Source organism: Capra hircus, chromosome 23, assembly GCF_001704415.2.
Source record: "Capra hircus breed San Clemente chromosome 23, ASM170441v1, whole genome shotgun sequence".
Classification (NCBI taxonomy): Eukaryota; Metazoa; Chordata; class Mammalia; order Artiodactyla; family Bovidae; genus Capra; species Capra hircus.
The window spans coordinates 23287453-23312277 of NC_030830.1; the positions used below are offsets into that span (position 1 = coordinate 23287453).

General features: G+C 41.0%; 2 protein-coding genes across 2 annotated transcripts; one reads left to right on the forward strand and one right to left on the reverse strand.

Annotated features, from left to right (window-relative positions):
• On the reverse strand, positions 518-8030 carry LOC102189916 (butyrophilin-like protein 1). The gene is made up of 10 exons (XM_005696528.2): positions 7760-8030; positions 7060-7162; positions 6050-6400; positions 5205-5486; positions 4863-5063; positions 4282-4302; positions 4165-4191; positions 3956-3982; positions 2094-2120; positions 518-1379 (listed from the first exon to the last, which is right to left on the reverse strand). The coding sequence occupies exons 1-10, from the start codon at positions 7760-7762 to the stop codon at positions 874-876; spliced, it is 1548 nt and encodes a 515-aa protein (XP_005696585.2). The 5' UTR covers positions 7763-8030; the 3' UTR covers positions 518-873.
• On the forward strand, positions 13914-22998 carry LOC102189636 (butyrophilin subfamily 1 member A1). Its single transcript, XM_005696527.2, has 10 exons — positions 13914-14210; positions 14687-14814; positions 15376-15723; positions 17678-17959; positions 18320-18487; positions 18858-18878; positions 18973-18999; positions 20301-20327; positions 20549-20575; positions 22018-22998. The coding sequence occupies exons 2-10, from the start codon at positions 14736-14738 to the stop codon at positions 22755-22757; spliced, it is 1719 nt and encodes a 572-aa protein (XP_005696584.2). The 5' UTR covers positions 13914-14210; positions 14687-14735; the 3' UTR covers positions 22758-22998.

Genomic DNA, 24825 nt, shown 5'->3' on the forward strand with positions numbered 1-24825 from the left:
TGGATTGTGATTGATATTTATTTTTTTCTTTGTCAAATTGTCCTTGCATTTAAGATATAGTGTAGTTGCTCATCAAATTATAGTTTAACTTTTCTCCTTCAACATTTGAAAATAAAACTCTTCAGTCATTTTTGTTCAGTGCTTTTGTGCATCTAATTTTTGTTTGAACAGTGCTACTAAAGTGTGATCCATGTGTGCATGTATGCTAAGTCACTTCAGTCATGTCCAGCTCTTTTTGACCCCATGGATGGTAGCCTGCCCGACTCCTCTGTCCATGGGATTCTCCAGGTAAGAATACTGGAGAGGGTTGCCATGCCTTCCTCCAGGGATCCTCCTGACTTAGGGGTCAAACCCACATCTCCTGAGTCTCCTGCATTACAGGTGGGTTCTTTCCCACTAGTGCCACCTGGGAAGCCCCAAAAGTGTGATCCATAGATCAGTGCATATTTGTAAACTGTTTCTTACTAATTCTTCATGAAACAAATATAGAAAGAAAGTATTACAACATTTAGAGTGAATTGATAGAAAATGTTAGGTGTATGATATTTAATAATAAAATTACCACTCATATGTCTTTGCATTCACTTCATCATTTCTAGTAGTTTATTCAGAAAAGTATGCCTGTGATATATAATATACAATGCAAAAAACATTTACAACAACTATGAGATGGGGAAAAGATTCTTCTCTGCAAATTGTTTGAGAAACACTGCTTGATGTGGCTGGAAACTTTGGTCATGCAGATTCATGGAGACTTAAACCAAGAGGCCTCATAATCGGTGGTCCTGAGGACACCCATCAAGACTGGAATCCTTGGGTTTACAAAAAATGGGCTACCATCTGCACAATTTATAGGTTCTTATTCTAAGTCACTCAATATCTTGCAGCTGGGGAGAACTCCATGGATTTCAGTTTGAAGTAAGGATAGACTGACCCAGAGAAGTTGGCATGGGTGAAGGAGAAGATGTGGGTTTCATCAGTCATGTCATAGAAAGAAATGTCACTATCCTCATAATCCAAGAAAATCACAATCTTTAGTGGACACTTTTCAATTTGGAGAGGCTCTTTTTGGAAAATGTCTTGGCGAGAACAAGTGAGAGCCCTGTATTCACATCCTCTCTTCTCTAAGACATTGAACTTCATCTTCTCTAGATCACTGAGTAACCCACTCCTTTCTGTGGGCTCCTCAAAAATGCCTAGAGTCCATTCATCAGTGTCCTCAATGTCCACCTCCCAGTAATGTCTCCCCTTAGTGAATCCTTTCTGATCAAGTTTGAGAAGATTGCCACCTCCTTGCTTTTTACATAATACTGCCTGAGGTTCCTTTCTGAAGTCAGAATTGTTCTGATGAATGTTTTCATGATTTTCAATCACAGGAACTGGAAGAAATAAAAAGGAAAGGATAAAACCAAGATTGCATATTTCAGAAAACTGTTGTACAGGGGAAACTTCAACAAAACAGAGCAAATGTGTAAGGAGTGGTGAAACGAACACCTCTCCTCTGAAGGTGTGTGCGTTGGGGGAGGTGGAGCTGGGTGGGAGGGGTTTGATGTGTTCTCTTGGTGCTTGTTCTTGCTACCCACTCTATACTACTTGTCTTATCTTTGGATGGTCAGTGTTTCGACAGAGTGCCAGTGTGTGCATGGATCTTGAAATGTTTACTGAAGAACGATGTTCCTGCCATGTTCTTTGCAAATTAGTCCTATTTTCCTCAGTTAGTCACAGGCTCCATGTAAGCTGACCTCTCTACAAAGAACAGCTGAATTGCTATTTTGAGCCCTTTTTACTTAGTGTGGGGTCTCCTCACCTGAGGGGCTATGTTAATTTCTGTTTCAGAACCAAGTGGACCCCACAGACAGGGAAGCTTTGTCAGTATGTGAAAGGGGAAGCACGACCAGAGTAGCTAATCCTAGCAGCAGTTGTCAGTTCAGGCTAACATTGAACACTTTTCATGTCCTCCTTCCCTTTACCAGAACAGTAGTGCCTTTCTTTTCAACTAGGAAAGGATGTTAGGAAGCATAAGCAGGGTCTCAGAGGAAATCTCAGAGGGCAGGTTAGAAGGGGGTCAAAAAGATAAATAAAGAACCACTTACCATGTTCAAACTGTTCCTTCCTCCAGTCTGAAAAAGAGCAACATGAATTGAAACCAGACAAAAGTATACCCAGGGGATGAAAAGGAGATAAGATGACTTTCCTGACTCATCACCTTCTCATGGTGACTTTCCCTTCCTCCTCTAAACTCCTCAAACTCTGGTAGTGTCCAAAAACTACAGGACAAGTAGTATGCATTCTGTGCTCTCAGATTAGAAGCTATCACATAATTCAGCCTGAAGCTGGGGCTGTTCTCCAACCTAAGCCAGGTTTGGAGACCCCAGGAGTAGGGTCTGACACTCTACATGCCGCTCTACTGTGCTCTCCAGACCTCTGTGGGCCTCCTCATTGATGATGAGAGCTATAAAATATATTTTTAATTTAATTCTATTCTATTCCTCCTCTAAACCCCTCTATCTATTTACAGTTTTTCTGGCCTATGATCTCCTTAGAGTTTAAGTTTATGACCAAAGCATTTAAATGAGCCCTTATTACTCTGACCCAGATTGTAATCAGATAGCTTCTATTTTCCTCCAGAGACAGATTCCTAATGGGAAAAATAATTGCATCTGCTTCTGCCTGTGGCCACTTCTCTTATAACAGGCCTTGTGATTTTATTTGAAGATCGGGTATTCTCATTGAGTCTTGAGACAATAGGCAGATAAGGACCCATCCATAATTCTTGGCTGGAGCAGCTCTGTGGTCTCTCACTAAACTGGCCTCCTGTCAGAAGTGTAGCACTCAGATGCATGGAATCTATAAATATATGAGTCAAGGAGGACATCAGAGATCATGTATTCCAGTCTCTCTATCTAAAGAGATAAATACACTGAGGTCAAGAAATATAAAACAACCCAACTTCCCAGTTGTAATTGACAAATTTGGAATTAAAAGTGTCAAAAGTTATCCTTAGTACTTTGTTCACTCCTTTAGAAACACAGGAGCATTTTTCAGTATCTCATAAAAGAAAACCCTTAACAAAACTGCTTAATCAGCTTTAATCCTTGGGAGGAGTTCCTCTGACCTTCTCTTATCAGAGCACTCATCAGGCTGTGTGTAGTTGCCTGGTCCCTAATTTCCTTCCCCCAGTGGACTTTAAGTTCCACAAGGTCAGAGATAATAACTTGTGCCACCAACATCTAGCATGCCTGGCATATAAAAATTGCATAGATATATATTCAAGGAATGCTCTAGTGTGTTTTTGAGATCCAATACCATATTCCACATACACACAAACAGAAACAAATAAGTTATAAACCTACAGAATACATAGACACAGATTTCAGAAGGTATAAAAATAGCCAATTCCCCCTACCTCCAGATAAACATATTTATGCAGAAGATATTAAAATATTTTGAAAAACTGTTCTTCAACTTTTTCATACATAAATCTTCTGCCTCTATATTGAATTTTACTTTCTGTATTTCAAATAGGTAAAATAAGTAAAATCATAGTTAAGATACTTTTCTGAATATAAAATATATTTTCTGATATTTTAAACTTTTTTTGCAGAGCAAAAATGCTGACATAATATGTTCTTTATTCTTCCCAAATCTCCTCAAAGTCACCCTGAGTTCCATCATTCTCTTCTCCATGGGGGAAGGGCTAACAATTCACATTCATGCTGTATCCTACCCCAGTCATGTAGTGGAACTGACTAGTCAGCAGTTATTTCTCCTTCATTATCAGCTCTGGAAGACAATTGGTTATTTGAGTCTCCAAATACAAAATACTACAGAGTGATACCAAATAAAAATTTCACAACTTTCAAGTGTGTGTACGTGTATTTATATTTATGACTCTGCTTATTATGCTCAGAATACCAGAGGCATTTGGCAAGACGAGGGCCAGAGGTTTACATACCAGGATATATCAGGGCCTTCTTCCAGTCTAAAACAGAACAAATACAGGAAAGACAAGATGAGACATTAATCTGCAACCTCAAATTTGTCTTCCTTTCCATAATTTCTCTTCCACTAATCATCATGAATCCTTTAGTCTTTTCCCTGAGAACAGGGAACTGAGAACTTGTTGGACATCAGGACATCAATTGACATGACTGAGTTGCTTACCTTTGTTGTATAATGCCTTTCGTTGTTCTGAAAGAAACAATATTCAGTGAGAGACCCAGAACAGGTGTGAAAAGGGGTACAAATTCTACACAGGGCATGAGAAGAAATAAGACTCACCGAGATCTTCTTCAAGCTTCCCTGAAAGAGAAAGAGATAGAAAATCCATCAAATTGAGTTTTAGTTGCTCCTGAGCCCAGTGAGTAGCTAAGTGAACTCAATTTGACCTTCTCTTAAGGATCCCTTCGTTAAGCAGGTGAGAAGGATTAATGAATATCTTTGTCAAATGTAAAAGGGCAAACTCTAAGAAAAGTTATGTGGGAAGAATCCTGGAGTCACACAGGAAGGGAAGTGCATGCTTCCTGGGAGTTTGATTTCTTAGGTGTTTCTGGAGCTTATTTTTGAAGGATAAAAAAAGGAAGAGAAGATAAAGGAAGGCATTTCTGCAAAGAGAAACAGGTTGGGGTACAGAGGCTTGAAAGGGCATGGTATGGATTGGAGGTTTATGACCACTGCCCACAGATCTCCTAACTTCCCACGTGGTTTTCTCCTTTGCATAGGACTCCCAGGTCCGTGGAATTCTTGGCACCCTGTGTTTTCCTCAGGATTCTCCAACAATTTTTTCTTTCCCCATCTACCCTGCACACACAGCATCTGCAGCTTTTCCAGGAACCTCTGATTTGACTTGCTGCCCGATTTACTTTTGATTGAATGTGCCTCTTCCTTTTCTTTCGCCACCTTGTCTCTTTGATGAGATGCTTCCTTCCTTTTCTCTACTTCTCTGGTTTTGGCTCTATGTTCTCTCCAGCCAGTGTAGCTGATCCCGATGAGGAGAAGCACCAGCACAGGGAGGGTCCCAGCCAGGGCCGTCTTCCATGGAGACGTTCTGGGGAAGAAGGGCTCTGACACAGGCGTGTGCAGACACAGTGAGAGACCGACCTGGAGGAAGCCCCGCCCTCTCTCCAAGGCTCCCTTCAGCCCTCCTTCACTCCTCCCTGCCTGGAAGACACCCAGCTCTGCCTCAGGGTTTGTGCCTGACTGACCTGGAAGGAAGATGGCTGACGCTTTCTCCTGGCCAGAGACGGGGTTCTGGACGGAGCAGGTCACGTTGCCCAGAGAGCTGTCTGTGACCACAAGAGATGCCTCCACATGGAAGAGCCCATCTCCATCTTGAGTCTGAGATTCAGAGAGGGATAGCAGCTTCTCTCCCGCTGTGTCTCTCCACTGTACCCAGGGTTTGGGGAACCAGCCACCGGAGGAACACAGAACTTGGATCCCATGATCCTCAGGCCCCATCATGCGAACGTGAGGGGCAGAGCCCAAGCCTGAGGAAAAAAGACATGTCCATGAGGCCTGTGGTCCCTTGGGGCTCAGGAGTCCCTGAGGCTAAAGGTCTAATTGCCCATCACTAGGCTGATAAGTAAACTGAAGCTAGAGTTCAAAACTGCTCACAGTCAGCATTAGGCTTACCTCTGATTCTGAAATCAATATTAAGTTGATTCTGAAATCAACTTAATGCTTTTGCACTGTACTAGGACTGAGAGAGCTTTTGGGTCATTCCAAGCAGAAAAAAACACGGGGACAATCAAAGAAAAAGCGAGTTTAATTCCACAAGTTTTCTTTCTCTTCTGACTGGGTAAAAAAATATTTGCAGGTACCAGTATCTATCTGAATTAATACAAATTAATAAACTTTTGAGATCTTTTTGGATACCAAAATATCTACAGAAAGATTGCCTCCTTTGCTGTTTAAAAGCCGAGAATGTGGTTTTGTCCTCATTGTACAGTTTAGGAGGCTGACATTCTGCAAGGCAACATATGGAAGATCCTAAGAAACACCAGTCTAGGGATCCAGACGTTCTCAACATAGATATGCTAAGTTAACATACCTATCACGTACAGCTCCACAACAGCTTCCCGGGAGATGTGACCATCATTAAAATGACACCAATATTGGCCATCATCAGAGGCACGGACGTGTTGGATCAGCAGAGCCACAGCCCCTCTGCTGATGGAGTCCTCCACCAACTCTGTCCTACCACGGTATTCCAGCATTTGCTCCCCGTCTTGTTCCTGCCCATTCTGGTACATGAGCACCACTGGGGAGAGCTGGGTTCGGTACCACCGGATCTGCATGTGGGCTGCACTCTGCTCAGGGGACAACTGGCAGGGCAGAGTGGCATCTGCTCCTAGTGAGACCTTGATGGGCTGAGCTGGTCCCATCACAGAAAACCCGGACACTGCATGAAAATCAGAGACAGATTAGGGGAAGCAGTAGGGGATGAGATGAGGTGGTAGACCCACCTGCACTTCTTAATGTGAGACCCAAATGTATTTTTCTTGTTTGTGTTTTTTGATATCCAATTAAAGAGACAGTATCAGAAAATGTCATTATTGAGACCGCATGGCTGGTTATCTTCAAACCTGGAGTCTGAAAATTTCAACTTGAGGGGTGCCTTTTACTTTATGAAAGACGGATTCATGTCCCAGAAAGAATAAACGGTTTGTCTAAGATTATAACCAGCTCAGGGATCCTGAGTCCAAATTCTTTGTTTTCAAATTTGGGTTTTCTTGGCAGTGTAAACTTTACAAAGTATATTTTAACAAACAGTTACATCAAATTTAAACATCACTAAGATCGCTTATACTCAGTAAAGATTTAGAAAAATATTATAGCTGTGATTTTTATGAGGTCTGCTCAAATGATGTTGATGTGAAGGAGATTGCTCCCACCCTTCACCTGACTTGTCAAGCCTTCTGTTGGCAGCAGACAGGGCCATAATTTTCCCAGGTATAACTGCCTTTGAGAGGGTGCAGAGATGGGACTGGTGGACCTACTGTATAAGAAGAGCCACTGGAAACAAACCAACAAATGAAAGGTATGAGGGAAAACACTGACCTGGGGAGCCCCACATGGACACCCAGAGGAGAGCAGGGAGAACACCAGCAGGAAAGAGGCCAGGAAAACTTGCCATCTTCTTCAGAGCAGAACATGGAGCACCCTGGAAGCACAAAACTTTCACTCTGAGGATGTTGAGAAGGTGGTGAGAAGCCAGCCAGCCGAGCAAAAGTTCTCAGAAAAAAAAAAAAATCCCATGTACAAAGACTTACTTTTATACACGGGATTTTGGCTGTTTTCCCTTACAGACCTTGAGACAAACACCACCAACTCCCAACCGCTCCCATGGGGTTTTTTTTTTTTTTTCTCCTTCCCTCTTTTGTTTTTCTGAAAACCGTTTCCCCAGCAGGTGTAGGAAACGGTAAACCGTTCTCTCGTGTCCTGTGGGCTTGCTTGCTTATCTATGGATTCACCACCTCGCCAGGGCTCTCTTGAAATTGAAAACCTTGAGTTCAACGTTGAGAAATGAAGTCAGACACAAAATTCATCCACTTTCCTCAGTCAGACTCTTTCTCCTCTCCCTTCACTTGTTCAGTCATTCATATATTAATTTATTTTGACCACAAACACTCTTGTAGCTTAATTCCTGAAAGGGAAGGGAGTTTTCTCACCACAGGAGCCCAGAGCTCAAGCCCTTCTTTTTTCAGGACCCACATGTCCCACAGACACACCTACACATCCCCACATGCGTTTTTCTCACCATCCCGGTTGAGCCAAGGGGGTTTCTGGACCAAGCTCCTGGTCTCCTTAGTGCACCTACACGATCTGGCTCCAGACACAATTTGCACCTGGTTGTTCTCGTGGTCAGCCTCCAAGGGTGTGGGTGCAGGCGATGAAAACGGCAGGTTTATAACCCATTCCTCGATTAAGAGACTATTCTTAGTAAGGAGGACAAATAAGGCTGCCAAGAAGAATGGGCATTTGAATGCCTCTTCTGGAATGGGTTTAAAAAGAAAGTCTCAGCCTGCTTCCAGCACTACTACTAACTTTGAAAGAGGAAGTAATAGTTCATCCCAGAGGACTTTGGACTGGGCTGAGCCATAGAATGATAGAAACTAAAGTTGCTTTGATCGACAGTGTTCATTATGGCTCCCTGCTCCCACCTGCAAAGAACAGAAATTGCATTAGCTGGGGAGAAAGAATCATCTTCCTGTACAATGTCTAAGTCAGTGGGTCATCCAAATGCTTGATTCACAAATTTAGATGATTCAGAGAATAAACCCAATAGCAGCACACTTCCTCCTACCATAGCTGACATTGGAAGCCATGTGCAGAACTGCATGGGGGACAATAAGACATCAGGAATGGAGGACTCTGTGCTCTGAGAATATTAGGGCTCCGTTTCCAAAAAACCTTAGAGTTCCCCAACATAGAATAGATGTAAAAACACAGTAATAGAGTGCCAGATACAAAATACTCACACAGAGTTTTCTTCCCATTTCACAGTATTTCCAAGCTTAATTCATTTTTTTTCATGTCACACAGAATATTAATATGTAAGTCTGAACAAATGAATACCAAAATCCTAAATAAATATTCTCTGGAGATCAGTTCAGTTCAGTTCAGTCACTCGGTCGTGTCCGACTCTTTGCGAACCCATGAATCGCAGCACAACAGGCTTCCCTGTCCATCACCAACTCCCAGAGTTCACTCAAACTCACATCCATTGAGTGAGTGATGCCATCCAGCCATCTCATCCTCGGTCATCCCCTTTTCCTCCTGCCCCCAATCCCTCCCAGTATCAGAGTCTTTCCAATGAGTCAACTCTTCTCATGAGGTGGCCAAAGTACTGGAGTTTCAGCTGTAGCATCATTCCTTCCAAAGAACACCCAGGACTGATCTCCTTTAAAATGGACTGGTTGGATCTCCTTGCAGTCCAAGGGACTCTCAAGAGTCTTCTCCAGCACAAAAAGCATCAATTCTTTGGCACTCAGCTTTCCTCACAGTCCAACTCTCACATCCGAACATGACCACTGGAAAAACCATAGCCTTGACTAGACGGACCTTTGTTGACAAAGTAATGTCTCTGCTTTTCAATATGCTATCGAGTTTGGTCATAACTTTTCTTCCAAGGAGTAAGCGTCTTTTAATTTCATGGCTGCATTCACCATCTGCAGTGATTTTGGAGCCCAGAGAAATAAAAGTCTGACACTGTTTCCACTGTTTCCCCATCTGTTTCCCATGAAGTGATGGGGCCAGATGCCATGATCTTCATTTTCTGAATGTTGAGCTTTAAGCCAACCTTTTCACTCTCCTCTTTCACTTTCATCAAGAGGCTTTTTAGTTCCTCTTCACTTTATGCCATAAGGGTGGTGTCATCTGCATATCTCAGGTTATTGATATTTCTCCCAGCAATCTTGATTCCACCTTGTACTTCTTCCAGCCCAGCGTTTCTCATAATGTACTCTGCATAGAAATTAAATAAACAGGGTAACAGTGTACAGCCTTGACGTACTCCTTTTCCTATTTGGAACCAGTCTGTTGTTCCATGTCCAGTTCTAACTGTTGCTTCCTGACCTGCATACCAGTTTCTCAAGAGGCAGGTCAGGTGGTCTGGTATTCCCATCTCTTTCAGAATTTTCCATAGTTTATTGTGATCCACAGAGTAAAAGGCTTTGGCATAGTCAATAAAACAGAAATAGATGTTTTTCTGGAACTCTCTTGCTTTTTCCATGATCCAGCAGATGTTGGCAATTTGATCTCTGGTTCCTCTGATAGTGAGGTACATTTGCCTTTTTTAAGAAATCAAATGTGCTGAGATATAATTTGTGTACAATGGAATGCATGGCTTTAGAACATGCATTTCAATGAGGTTTCACAAATGATTACACTCATGTAACTACCACCTCATTGAACAATGGAACATTTTTGTCTCTTGAAATTCTCCTCATGTCCACTATCCATCAATCCTTTCCAAATGGGGGAAAAAAACAGTATTCTGATATAAATCATGATAGCTTAATCTTGCCTACTCTTAGAAATTTCACCAAAAATGGAGTCATACAGTATACACCCTTTTGTGCTTGGTTTTTTGGCTAAACAAAATGTTTTTTTGAGGCTCAACTGCATTGTGTGTATCAGTGCATTTAAATTTTTTCTTGCCACATAATATTACACTGTTTGAATATAGGACCATATATTCTGCGATTTTTTTCGAGGCTGTCTCCCTTCCTCATACAGGCCCATCTCCTTCCACTCAAATTCTTTCACACCACTCTAGGCAGCGCTCCTCCATAAAACTATCCTGTCTTATTTGGGCTCTGACACCTACCTTATGGTTTAGGTCTGAAACACTAAAGAACAGGAAGGGAAAACTGAAGGAGAAAAGGAACTATCTGAAAATATTATTTGCCTCTTTTTTTACTTTGAAATGTATGATATGTCTTTGTGTATATATTCTATCTCAAAATATAGCTAGACTAATATACGTTTCCAACAGTTAGAAAAAAATAAATTTTAAAAATTCACATATGTACTTAGGCATTTTTCCCAATAATAGAGAATTGTTTGAGCCAATTAATCTGTGAAGACCATTTAGAGGGAATTACACTGAATACATACCAGCATTTGTGTGTTTAAGAGAGAAAGGTGAAAAGGGAGAAAGAGGGAAACAGCTACAAGGCATTATTAATTTTAAAGAGCAGTTTTTAAAACAGTGAGAGCAGTATGATCTTGCTTGTTTGCAAAAAATAGAAAAACCACGGCAAAATAATGATAGGGTATGTATTTCTGAGTGGGGCAAATAAAGGTGTTTCTGTCTATAATTTTAATTTTTTTCTAATTTTCAGGTTTCTCTAACTTAAAAAGCTAAAGAATAATACGTGTATATAAAAACTTTTAATGCAAATATGAAGCATATTAGGAAGGATTCATTCACAGGAGATGAAGGATTAGAGAAACAATCAGCATTCTTGGGAATGAAAAATTGTCTTAAAATAGAAAACAAATGGAGATGTCAGCTCTCAGGGTAGACACTGCTGAAGATCAAAATATTGGGTTAGAAAAAGGAAGTTATTATGTGGTACTTTAAGTCAAAAAGATTTAAAAATTAGGAAATATAATTCAACATTCATCTAGAATGTTTCCCAAGATGAAAAGATAAGGGGCAAGAATCAAAAGGAAGGGTACTTCACCAAAAGCTGACTACTGCAGAAGAAGAGTCATTTATACATAAATTCTTATAACGTTTTAGAGTTACAAACAAACAGCTAAACAGACACAAAACCTCAAAGCTTCCAGGGTCCAGAAAAATTTGTTATGTACAAAAAAAAAAATAAGATTCCATCATACATGTCATTCAATATTAATTGCTAGAAAACAGTTGAATAGAGTCTTCATATTTTTTCAACAGAAATTCAATTAACAATCAAGTGAAGAAAACAAAGGGAGAATTTCATTCAAGTCAACTGAAAATTATAATTCAGGAGACAGATTCAGAAGCTCTGAGAACTCTCCCACGTGTTAGAAGTTGAAGGTACAACCGTACATATTTTTAAGACAAAAGATTGTCGTCAAAACGACATACTGGCATCTTACATGAGAGTTCACCAGAGATAGTCCAGGTAAGCATGTGCAAAGCAAGTAGCAAGTCTCCATGATTCCTTACAGAGTCAGGAAAGAATGCTGTTCTTTTAGGAAGTTACATTGCTAGTATTAGAATAAGGAAAAAAAAAATAACTATCTTTATAGTCAAGCCAGCATTCTCACCTTTGAGGAGGTCTTGTTAATGTACAATGCAGAAGCATATTACATATTACAGGGGGAAGAAAGAGACCCAAATAGACAGACAGAGAGAATTTTGTGCTTAAATTTCCCTGTCCTACTTTAAAATATAAATTGTGTTTCATCACTTTCCTGAGTAGAAACTAGAATTTTCTAAGCAACAAAACTAGCATTAAGTGTAAAAGAAAATTCTGGACAAGCAAGGAATCAGAATTTGTGGGGTTTTTTTTTCCTCATAAAACTTCTCTTATATGAAAAGTGAAGGTTGCAGGTTGAACACAAGGGCTTGGAGCAGGGAAAAGGTACAAATACTTCTGGGCTACATCTCATAGTTATTTACTCTTTATCTGACTTGGAGTAAAGTGAAAGATAGCAGATTTGGCAGATGTGTTCTGGCAGTATGGGCTGCCTAGGTGGCTCAGTGGTAAAGTATCCTCCTGCCGATGCAGGAGACTCAGGAGACTTGGATTTGATCCCTGGGTGGGGAAAGTCCCCTGGAGGAGGAATGGCAACCCACTCCAATATCCTTGCCTGGGAAATCTCATGGACAGAAAGGCCTGGGGGCTACAGTCCATGGCCTGGGGGCTACAGTCCATGGGGTCACAAAAGTTGGACACGACTTCAAGACTGAGCACGCAGGCCTGTCCTGGCATTAGTCACCTAGAAATGGAGGAATCATGGGCTGACTTAACCTCCTTTTTCTGATACCTTCTTCCAGTAGAGTATTTGCCTCCATGGTGACTGCATGGTATTCCTGCAGCGGTGACTTCATAAATTTTAATCGTATTCCAAATGTATGATAGCATTATTTATACTCATGTCAGACCCCTGCCTATTTAGGAAATGCAAATCCAAATCTCTAGTGAGATTAGATATTTAAGCAAGTTTCAAAGAGAATACTTGGAAGAAGCAGGTATTTTGGTATTAATTTTATAGGCAGATCTGGGGGAGGCTTGGCACTCTAAGCACAGTGGAGGAAGGAGTTAGGTGTCATACTGGGTCGTTCTACTAATCCATATTGTCTGAAGTGGATTTTTATTAATTAAAAACTGAAAGAAATTGTTAAATCTCACCAAGTCAAAAAGTAAAAGATTTGATGTGGCATAGTTGTTATATTATTTAAAACCTCTCTAACTTCATTTATATGTTCTGGAATGGTTCTGCTCGTTTCTGATTAATTATGGTTATAAACTATTTTAAGTTCCAAAACAGTCCTTGGAAGTTATGTGTTCATGATGAATGTCACTATTTGAAGGGGTCATCTCATTTCTTCGAATGATTTCTCTCTGAACTTTATTTTTATTTTAAAATTAATATTACCATATTTAAAACTTTGTTAGACTATGTCTGGTTTGTGAAAGGGAAAGTGAAATTTGCTCAGTTGTGTCTGACTCTTTGCGAACCTGTGGACTATGGAGTCCACGGAATTCTTCAGACCAGAATACTGGAGTGGGTAGCCTTTCCCTTCTCCAGGGGATCTTCCCAACCCAGGGGTCGAACCCAGGTCCCCTGCATTGCAGGCGGATTCTTTGCCAGCTGAGCTATCAGGGAAGCCCCATGTCTGGTTTATACTTGTTTATTTCTTGTCACTATGTCTCTTACAATCCATATAGAGATGTTCAACCTTAGATCCAGAATATCAAAAATGTAATTTAGAGTTTTTAAAATTTTTTCAGACTCTAACTCAGAATGTCTGTCATTCTAGGCAAGAAAGGCAGTTATTCTAGAACTTGTAGGATATGAAGGATCTTTAAAACACAAATCAATTATATAGCCACACAGCAGAACATAAAAGTTACTGACCCTCTTCTAAGTGGTTTACGTATATTAATTCATGTAATCCTCATGATAAACCCATTTTCAGATGAGAAAACTGAGGCACACAGAGAGCTTATGTAACTTGATCAAAACCATGAGCTTGTAAGTGACGTTACCAAGATTTTAACTCAGCCAGTCAAGTTGTAATATTTATGTTTTCTTAACCTGGATAAATACACTCTCAGAGAAAAAGAAATCTCTGGGTTCTGATCCTTTCCTTGGAAGTGTGTAGTTATTAAGTGGATTTATTATCCATACCAAGTCAAAGTTCTCTTTTCTTATCTTATTTGGCTTTCAGTTTTGAATACGTTGGCAAGATAGAGGAGAATTGCACTGCTGAGTTTCCCGAGCAGAGGCCATCTTTCTTCTAGTTTTCTGAAACCCTTAAAAAAAACCTAAGGCTTCCTTCAGGACCCCAAGGTTTCTAAAGTCTGGTCTTCCCTTGGCGTCTTGGAGCAAGCATCGCGGGAGACACCGGCAGGCAGCCCGCAGAGGGGAACCTGGAGGAACGACAACGAGCATGTATTCCCGATGCCTGCGGCAGCGTCAGTGAGAACTTCCGGGATGCCTTCATCCCTCTAAGAAGAACTTAGAAGATGTGAAAAGTCTGTGTGAGTAGTACATTTTCTTGGTGATGGGCGAGAGGGAGGGAAGTGAGAGAATCTGGTCAAAGACCCTGGGCGTAGACAGAGGACAAGCCAATTTGTATCTGCTCTTTCATCATATAGGAATGTATGGTGAGAAAATCTGTCGAGGCCAGAGCAATGTTTATGCTCAAGCCATCTCTCTCAGTGGCTGCTCACTGCCTTTTCTCTGTCTTTCCGTTCCTTGGATAAAGTGTTCTTCTTCAGAGGGGTTTAGAGAGACTCTGGTCAGGTTTATCACATCAGAGCACGGCAGTGGAAATAAGCACTGTTTTCTGGGAAAAGGGGGAATAAAAGGCCCTCTTTTGTGAACATCAAAGGCTTCCCTGATGGTCCCTGAGAGAGACACTAGGGTTTCAGGAGGCCATTTCTTAGAAGTCCTGTGAACCACTTAGCTATAATCTTTTTTCACCTTGTGGATCCCATTTTTATCTTTACTCCAGCTATATTCAGGACCCTCTCAATGTCATACTGTTCTCTACTCTGGAAAAGATGGTGTGTTCCCCAGACTTCTCTCTACTTAGAGACCTCTTTCTGATCCTGCTTTTCCAGATGTCCATGAAGGGCTCAGGTAAGAATATTTTATATTTTATATACCTGGATTCTCTTACCCTCTGAGTAGCATCATTAAACCACTCTGCTGTGTCTCCTATAGACCTAGGTTAATTCCAAATCTTTTACTTTGATACAATAATGCATTTGCCCATACACAAGGGCAGATAAATCACTATTATTTTAGAGGTGAGGACCAGGTAGAATTTCTTTTCTGTTGCCTTCTAATTCATTTGGATCTCAATTTCTGGAGGAATGCATTTCTGATGCCCAAAATCTGCCAAAACTCTAGCTTCATGATTTTCCTGCACTCCATCTTCCTTCATTGAATGTACTACCATTGCAATTTAAAAATCATCTGTTTAATATGCAATCGCTCTGTTGACTGAGCTCCACAAGGGTGGAAATCTTCCTTGTCTTGTTCACTGCCATCTTCAGCCTGAATATGTGTGACAAATTATTGCTGTGTTAATGAGAGAGAGAATGCCCATGGGTCTCTGGGACCTGTGATGATGCTGTGCTCTAAAAGGCACAGGCAGGGTATTGCAATATTCTTCTCACTTGTGACTCCATTCCACAGATTCCTTTTTGGTGATTGGCCCCTCGGAACCCATCGTGGCCATGTTGGGTGCAGACACGGTGCTGCCCTGCCGTGTGCACCCAGCCATGAACGTGGAGAATATGGAGATCCGGTGGTTTCGCAACCAGTTCTCAGAGGCCGTGTTTGTGTATCAGAATGGAATGGAGCAGGTGGGAGAACAACTAGTCGATTTCAAAGGGAGAGCTGAGCTGGTGAAAGACTACATCACTGAGGGAAGAGTAGCTGTGAGAATCCACAGCCTCCGGGTCTCAGACAATGGAATGTACAAGTGCTTTTTTAAAAAAGGAACTGATTTCGAAGAAGCCGTTTTGGAGCTAAAGGTGATAGGTGAGTAATTATCAGAAAATACAGATCACTGTAAGTGTTCTGTATGTGATTAGGGGAGGAGGATGGTGAACAAGAGGCAACAAGTAGGTATCCTTGGAGGTGTCAACATCCTAGGCACTGAATTTAACCTCAAATCCTCTTAATCTATTTATGCATTTATTGTGATGTACTTTAAAAAACAAATGATTTCCATAAATATCTATCATAAAAATAGATCATTTATTTCCCTCTATGTCTCTCCTCACATATTTTGAGGTAAAGCACCGTGATTAGCAAAATGTACCGTTCCTCCCATAGATGAGAATCCCAGTTGGCTACTGTCATGGACAGAGGCTTAACTGGAAGTGTTAGCGGTCCAGTCCCGAAGGCACTGTTTGGGGGAAATGAGGGTTTGACAGAGTAGATTGAGTTGCTGCTTTGCTGTGCTTGTTTTTTAATTTCATATACATGGACTCTTTTATGTCTGCTTTATTGTGGTTTTTTGTTTTTTGTTCACCATTATGTTTGAGATCTTCCTATGTAGTTCATTGAATGTAGTTGTAGTAGTTCATTTCTATCTCTTTTTTGTTTGTCTGTTTTGCTTTTTACATTTACATCTCACATCTATAGAAACATATTTTTGGTATAAAATTTCATAAGTTCAAAATACTTTTTTGTAATGTATCTATTCACTTATCTCCATACCAGTAGTGAACAGTGTAGGAAATCTCCACCAGATGTACAGTACATTGCTTCCCATAAACTTCTTATGGGTAACTAACATAAGTCTAATTTTCTATCTGGTTATAATGATTTATCTGTCTATTTCTTTGGTATTTCCATTTCTAAAGCTTTATACTCTCTGCCAAGACAAACATATGTTTTTCTAGTTGTAAAGTTTTCCTCATTCTTTGAATATGTTGGATTTACCTTAAATTAATACTCTCATTTAATACTACTTGTCAAACTATCTATACACTCATTTTCTCCTCTTCTTTGTGTATAACTTTAGTGGAAAAGTCTAATCCATTAGGTCTTGAAGGAAAGAGCGACAAACTCTCCTGAGCCGTGTTACTGTGATCTCGCTTTAATATCCTCCCAGTAAGAGGCCAGAGCTTTCATAGTTATGGAAATAACCTCATGCAAACGACATCATTTTTCAGTACCTTTCCTGTTAGTTTATTGACTTCTGGGTATGAAGACAAGTCCAATCTTTTAGAAGCAGTTTGTTGAATAGGACCGAGCCAGACGTGGTGGAGCCATATTTATGATGTGAAGTTTTATAAAGACAAATAATACATAGTCTTAGAAGTCAGAACAGTCATCACTCTCAAAGACATGGTGGATTCATCTAGTATTCTGGTAGTGTTATATTTTAACACGGGTGTCGGTTATGTGAATCTGTGAGTAGACCCAGCCCATGCAGAACTGAAGAAGAGGAGGAGGAGTGGAAGGCCAAGAAAGGAGTGAGAGTGGAAAAGTTAAAACATCTTGACTCTTTCATGGACTCACTTTACCTTGTTACCTTCATCTTTTAGGTAAGCTTTACACAGAGGAAGAAAGAAAATTTGGAAAAGGAAATTATTTAAGGAAGTGACTATGAGAAGCCTCAATTTAAGCAGCAGATGAAATAGACATGTGATATAGATACAGTAATTTTTTTTTTCTGAAAGAATTTAACATCGACAGATTTTACTCTGCTCCTTCCCTGTTATCCTTCTATGGCCAATTGCAGATATGCTTGTGTAGAGGAGATAGGACAGACGTTGGTACAAGTCCCAGAATCAGCTTCAATGCTCTTTTACCTTTTAAACTTCAGATAACTATTGATCTCATGGGAAAAGAAAAGAACCCCTTTCCATCCGCTGAGAACTATGGTGCTTTGTCCATCTTTCTCCACTGGCGTAGCTGTGAAATGTGAGGGGCATCTGGAAAAAATCTCTCCAAGTCTCAGATGAATGACTTTCCTCTCCAGGTCTAGGTTCTGGTCCTCGCGTTTTCTTGGTGGGTCCAGAAGATGGAGGAATAAGGTTGAAGTGCACAGGCAAGGGATGGTTTCCCCAGCCTGAAGTGCAATGGGAAGATGTGAAGGGAGAGAAGATCCCATCTGTCTCTGAGGACGAGATACAAGATGATGATGGCTTGTTTCAGATTGAGGCATCCCTCATTGTGAGAGACAGCTCAAAGACACAAGTGTCCTGTTCCATGAAGAACCCCTTCTTTGGACAAGAGCAAGTGGAAACCATTTTTATCCCAGGTCAGTGCTGCTCATTTGGGAGATAGGAGAGGAGTAAGGAAGGGATACGGGCTTCCCTGATGGTTCAGTGGGTAAAAAATCACCTGCAAATCCGAGACACAGGAGATGTGTGTTTGATCCCTGGATTGGGAAGATTCACTGGAGGGAGGAAATGGCAACCCACTCTAGTATTCTTGCCTGAGAAATCCCATGGACAGGGGAGCCTCGGGGCTCCAGACCATAGGGTTGCAAAGAGTCAGACATGACTGAGTGTCTAAACACACTCACACATACAAGGAAGTGACAGTTAGCATATGGGATGGGATGTGATAGGCTTGCTTGGTGTATGTTTTTAACCAGACTTTGGGGATCCTGTGTCAGAATCCTTCTTCCCCAGGCCCTCTCCTTGGAAGGCAGCATTTGCTGTGACTTTGGTGATACTTGGGATTTCAGCTGGTGCTATTGTGTATTTGGCCTGGAAAGAACGACAGGGAAAGAAGAAACTATCAAAAGTCAAGGAAGAAAAGCAGAAAGAAAGTAAATCTAAAGGTAAAACTGGGCATCAGACTTGGTGGGGATATGTGCCTTTACAGATTTGTTAACATGGCTGTGCATGTGGATGGCATCTTTGGGGAATGCAGAGATACGTGTAAGAATGAGTCAGAGCCCCAAGACCTCCAACAAAACACGGAGCTCAAGAACTTCCTGAGAAAAAATATATTATAATTGAGTCCATTGGAGAGGGAAAGATCACTGGTATAGGCATAGATAGAGCTTATTTTTTTTAATAGTCATAATGATAATTCTCAAAGGATTTTTTTTTGTTCTGGATACATGGAAGTAGCATTTAGAATCTGGGCCTAGTAACATAGTCTAAAAAATATTTTCTGTTAAACCCATTTTTTTTTTTCCTTTTTAGAATCGTTGGAGAGAGAGCTTGGTAAGTTTTCCATCTTCATTGCTCTAAAGTAGGAGATAGAGTCCTTACTATACACTCTATGTCTGGCATCTCACAGACTATTATTCCTTTTCAGCCAGAAGGAAAGAATTATATCAGCAAGGTGAGTTATACTGTTGTTATAGTTGGGGAAACCCTCTCATTGGCCCTTTTCTTCCGGTTGCCTTCTATATACCTTGTTAGTGAGAGAGGGACCCGCTACCCTAAACGGTATAAAATGGTCAACCACATGATATCCAACACTAGAAAAATAACAGCAATTTTTTAAACACGTATATCCTCACATATATATTCTCATCCTGGGAGAGAAGGACACCATGTGCCATGCTGGAGCACGTGGAGGTCGCGGTTGGGAGCAGAACGAATAGAGCAAGGTCTGTGGGAGGCAGGTTTTGTAGTAACAAGAGGATGAGGTGACCCTGTTTCTGTGGAAGTATGTAATTGGCTTGTTCAATTAATTGTGCAGGCTGACAGGGAGGTAAAATTCATTAGATTGAAAATCAGATGGGGTTCAGCTGTTTTGGCCAACAGGGAAATTAGCTGAGAGGGGAGACTTTCCTGATGGCTAGAGGACCTATCTGAAAAAGGCAGTGGCAACCCACTCTAATACTCTTGCCTGGAAAATCCCATGGATGGAGGAGCCTGGTAGGCTGCAGTCCATGGGGTCAAGAAGTTGGGCACGACTGAGTGACTTCACTTTCACTTTTCACTTTCATACATTGGAGAAGGAAATGGCAACCCACTCCAGTGTTCTTGCCTGGAGAATCCCAGGGACGGGGGAGCCTGGTGGGCTGCCGTCTCTGGGGTCGCACAGAGTCGGACACGACTGAAGCGACTTAGCAGCAGCAGCAGCAGCAGCAGCAGCAGCAGCAGAGGACCTATGTAGTCAGAGCAGGTTGTCCTTTGTCGTTTAGTCACTAAGTTGTGTCTGACTCTTCTGTCCATGGGATTTCCCAGGCAAGAATGCTGGAGTTGGTTGCCATTTCCTTCTCCAGAGGATCTTTCTGATCCAGAGATCGAACCTGGGTCTCCTGCACTATAGGCAGATTCTTTACCATCTGAGCTGGAGCAGAACTGTTAGGCATTGGGAACCCTGCGAAGCTCAAGGGTATCAAGGCAGCACACAAAATTTTAGGCTTTCCAATATATTCTCAAAACTTAAGCCTACCTTTTCTTTCTCCCCAACCAAAAAAAAAAAAAAATGAACTTGCATATTTTATCATAGATGTAGAATGTGAAAAATGTGAGAAATAAAACTGGAGCTGTGAAAGAAGATAGGTACATCAGAATTGTCATTGAGATCGTAAACACAAATATACTGTACTATGGTAAACCCTCAGATTTTCCCTTCCTGAAGTGATGGTCCTGTAAATGGGAGAATCTAATGCCTTTGTTTTATTTCAGACTGGAGAAAAGCTGAATTATATGCTGGTGAGTAACTGATATTGTCTTGGGGCTTCAGGTACTTTGGGATTTAGTGAGGCATTTTCAGAGCATTTTTCAGACAGAAGCTATCCTCCGGAGATTTTACTTTGAATCTAGGAGTCAAAAAAAAAAAAAACGCAAGGGGATAAAGGGAGAAGCTTCTCACTAGCTCAGAGGACATGCACTTGGCATATTCTTCCGTCTGATTTTTTTTTTTTCCTTTTTAGACTGGAGGAAGGAACAATTCAAAGCAGGTGAGTTACTTTACTATTATTTGTCTCACTTAATCTCTTCTATACAGTTGAGAAACTATTTGTATAAACTCCCAACAATACTTAACTGGTTATTCATTTCATGGCTTTCACCTCAATCTAACGCAGAAATGTTACTAGATTTCTTACCATTCTGACATCATTCACTCATTCAGCATTAAATTATACAACTATTTATTTAGTGCCTAGTAACTAAAGTGGATTTGGTCTCTGACTTTATGGAAAATGCATGGACAAACTGTGATGCATTATGAGGAATAAGAGATTGCCATGAAGAAAAAATGGTGGATTCAAGGAATTCCCTTGAGGAGTTTATATTTATTCTGAGACTTAAGTGCTGCTATTGATCTATTCATGTCAAAAAGAGCAGTTCAATCAGAAGGAAGCTTGCTGAATACTCCGTCTGAGACAGAGAAGGGCTTGTTGCATCTCAGTGCAAGTGGAAAATGGGCCCTGACCATCTTAGAATCTTCCCAGAATCACAACTCTCTATTTTTACTGCTTGCTATTCACTCTGAATATCCCTGTATCCACAAACATTTCCTAGTTAATTTAATCCTCCAAAAATTAAAGTATATTCTAATCATTCCCATACACATTCTTATGAGAAAAATTTTAATTATTGAGGATGTTTGATTTGACCAGAAGCAGATTCATTACTACTAGCATTTATACTATTGCTACTATTACTCTAGTGTTACTATAATCATCAGAAGCTAACATTTACCAAGTGTTCATCATGGACAAAATATAGTACTAAGTTCTCTGCATATTATCTCATTGTCTTCTCACAGTAACTCTGTGCTGAGGCATCATAATTATGTACACCTTCATGAGATTAAAGTGGGGCTGAGAGAAGCAAAGTAACTTCAAGATCACCAATACTAAAGGCAGAGTAATTTTCAAATTCAGATCTTTCTGACCACAGAGCCTGAGATTTCAACCATTAAAAGTATAATAAGAGTGTAAGAGAAGTACTATAGATGGCTTGGTTATCCCCTAATCTCACAGAAAAATGACCCCAAGGAAACTTAAATGAAAGTGAGTACATAGTGATTGGAAATGAGACATGTCTTAATTGTTAAGAGCAAGCAGTAAAGCAACTGGCATTAGCGGGAGGTTAGAGAAGCCCCAACTTGAAAGACATGACCCTGGGGATTTTCAGATGAGACAGACTTCTTGGTTAAGTGTTCTCACCCTGTTTAGAACACATGGCTACCCAAGGTCCTATTCATTCTGGCCTTCTATGATCTACACATCACATGTCTCCTGTGGATGAACATAGGATAGAACATATGTTGTTTTACCTAACCTTCCATTTTTCTCGTTTTTATCCATCCTCCTTTTCCCATAATTTGCATCTTTCCTAAAGCCAACCAGTCTCCACTGTGGAATGACCTTTATTTTCCTCTCCATACCTGCAGCGGCTTTCACTCTGGATCCGAAAACAGCTCACCCCAACCTCGTCTTATCTGAGAACAAGCAACACGTTTCTTTAAAAAATAATGTTTCCCAGAACGGTGATGCCTCAACACATGAAGAGCAAAGGGATTCTGAAGTCATCTTCAGTGTTCTGGGTGAGAAGTCCTTCACCCAGAGAGACACGAACAGACAATACTGGGAGGTAGAAGTAAAAACGAGGACAGAAGCTGGATCTGCAACTCGATGCGTTCTGGGCATTTGCTCAGAGACGGCAAAGAGAGAGGGCTGGTTTGTAGAAGCTCCAGAGAAGAATTTTTGGGTTTTGGTACACGAGGAAGGAAAAGTCATAATTCCCAACTCCCAGAAAAACTCTCCATCACTTAGGCAGCAGCCCCACAGGATAGGAGTTTTCCTGGACTGGGAAGCTGGGAACCTGTCCTTTTATAACATGGCCGACGGGTCCCACATCTATTCTTTCACTGGCATCACCTTCTGTGGGACCCTTTTCCCTTATTTTAGCCTTCGGGGTACTGGCGCATCTTTGACCATCTGCTCAACTTCAGATCACCCTGAGAATTGTCCTGATTCTTCTCCAAAGACCTCTCTAACTCATTTAAGTAGTTGTGATACAAGTGTCCCCCAAGAAGCTAACTCTCTGTTACAAGAAGTGAATGTCAGCACCTCCGCTGCCTCTGCTCAGGCTTCTTACAGGTATGTTGTTCAAGAAAGCTGTCCTTCTTGAAGAGTAGGTCGTTCTCATTAGGTATAAATTCTCCCCCACCCCTTTCAAAGAGCGATAGAGGGAGAAAGAGAAATGGACAGCTAAAATGTCTGGGGGATTGCCTCTAGTGTTACCTTTGGGGAAGTACTTGATGTGGGCAGCAATGATTTGTCACAAGGAAACTCCAAGTAAACATATGGGCCTTTCTTAAGTTCTAGTACTTACTATGTTTTGAAGTAAAGATGATTAAAGCTACATTTAAGGTGAAAATCTCTGTTGTCACTATTTTTGTTATCAAATATGGAGGAGGGTTGTTGTTGCTCTTTAGCTGTTAAGTCGTGTCCAGTTCTTTTGTGACCACAGGACTGCAGCCCACCAGACTCCTTTGCCATGGGATTTCCCAGGCAAGAATACAGGAGTGGGTTGCCGTTCCCTTCTCTAGGGGATCTTTATGACCCAGGGATCAAACTGCCATTTCCTGCATCTTCTGCTTTGGCAGACAGATTCTTGACCGCTGAGCCGCCTGGGAAGCCACGGAGTTGGGAGTGATGTTTAAAGAGGAGGGTACCAGCTGAATATTACTGTTGGAGATACACACAGAAATCTCAAGTCTTTTATAGGTATTGGCTCAGCTTGTCCTTTCTTCAGGCTTTAGTGTCCTTCAGCTCCTAAAGTTGGACTTTGCCAAGGTGTGGAGAAGACTGATAAATAGCTGTAAAACGATTTCAGCAGGAGACCAAGCCTTCTGGAAAGGAAGAGCCCCTCTCCCCTCTTTTAAACAAGTTCTTACTGATCAGCAAGTTCAAAACTGTATGTGAATAAAAAAGAAATGAATGTTTCAATTTATATTTTCAGAGAAAAAAAATTGTCGAAGGAATGAAGAAACATCCTCAGCCTTCATGAAGAAAAAGTTATTGTTAATACTGGCTTTTTTGTTTCTTTCTGACACAGTTCTTCCTACTTTTGAGGGTTTTCCCTTTGCCTTTAATAAACCTAAGCCTTTTCCTGCTATTTATTACAAAGTCTCCTTCTTTAAGAATATAAAATAAGAGCTTCTCCTATCAAATGAACCTTCTCTTTCTGACAGTAGAAGAGATCAACTTAGACCCCTTAAATTTTTCTGCCCTTACAGCAGATCTTTAAGTGGCAAGTCCCTTTAACAGTCTCTCTTGGAAGGTACACCTCCATAGCAAAATTTCCCTAACACACAGCCACTAAGTGGCAGTCAGTATTTGAATCTAAGAAGAATAAATCCAGAGCCCAGAATATTAATTTTACTTACAAAAAAAGAAGGACTTGAATAACAAGCAAGACAGAGGCAAGGGAAAGGTGGGGAATATATTAACAGGCATAATCAAATGGATGTGCTGGATGAAGACCTGTGGGGGTAGCAACAGAGTGAGTACAATGATATTGAAAGAGTGGCATGGAGCAGGAAGGACAATGGTTCAGTTTGGGATATTTCACTGTTGTCATAGACACACACACACAGTACCCTATTTTAATGACGTGTGTGTGTGTGTGTGTGTGTGTGCCTGTGTGCTAAGTCACTTCAGTTGTGTCTGACTCTGAGACCCCATGGACTTTAGCCCACCAGGCTCCTGTGTCCATGGGATTCTCCAGGCAAGAATACTGGAGTAGGTTGCCATGCCCTCCTCCAGGGGATCTTCCCCACCCAGGGACTGAACCCCCATCCTCTGTGGCTCCTACATTGTAGGCAGATTCTTTTACCTCTGAGCTACCGGGAAAGCCTATGTGTGCGTGTGTGTGTGTGTGTGTATGACATATAACCAAACCCTAGACTTTAGCTGAAAGTACTGTATCAATTTCGGTTCATACGTTGAAACATATGCACCACACCAATGCAAATTGTTGATAATAGAGGAAACCAAAGTGTGAGAGGGGAGGGATATGGGAATACTCTGGATTTTCCACTCAATTTTGCTGTAAACCTGGGAAAAAAACTCTTAAAAAATAAAATCTTTTAATGAAAAAAAGGGGGAATGAAGTACTGGAATATTTGACAACATGGATGAACTTTGAAAATATCATACTAAGTAAAAAAAAAAAAAAAATACAGACACACCAA

Coding starts and splice junctions, on each gene's coding strand:
- LOC102189636 (XM_005696527.2), top strand. CDS start 14,736: ATGGTGTGTTCCCCAGACTTCTCTCTACTTAGAGACCTCTTTCTGATC. Junction 17,960..18,319: donor GGAAACCATTTTTATCCCAG/GTCAGTGCTGCT, acceptor ATCCTGTGTCAG/AATCCTTCTTCCCCAGGCCC. Junction 18,488..18,857: donor GAAAGAAAGTAAATCTAAAG/GTAAAACTGGGC, acceptor TTTCCTTTTTAG/AATCGTTGGAGAGAGAGCTT.
- LOC102189916 (XM_005696528.2), bottom strand. Junction 4,192..4,281: donor GAAGCTTGAAGAAGATCTCG/GTGAGTCTTATT, acceptor TGTTTCTTTCAG/AACAACGAAAGGCATTATAC. Junction 3,983..4,164: donor AAAGGCATTATACAACAAAG/GTAAGCAACTCA, acceptor GTTCTGTTTTAG/ACTGGAAGAAGGCCCTGATA.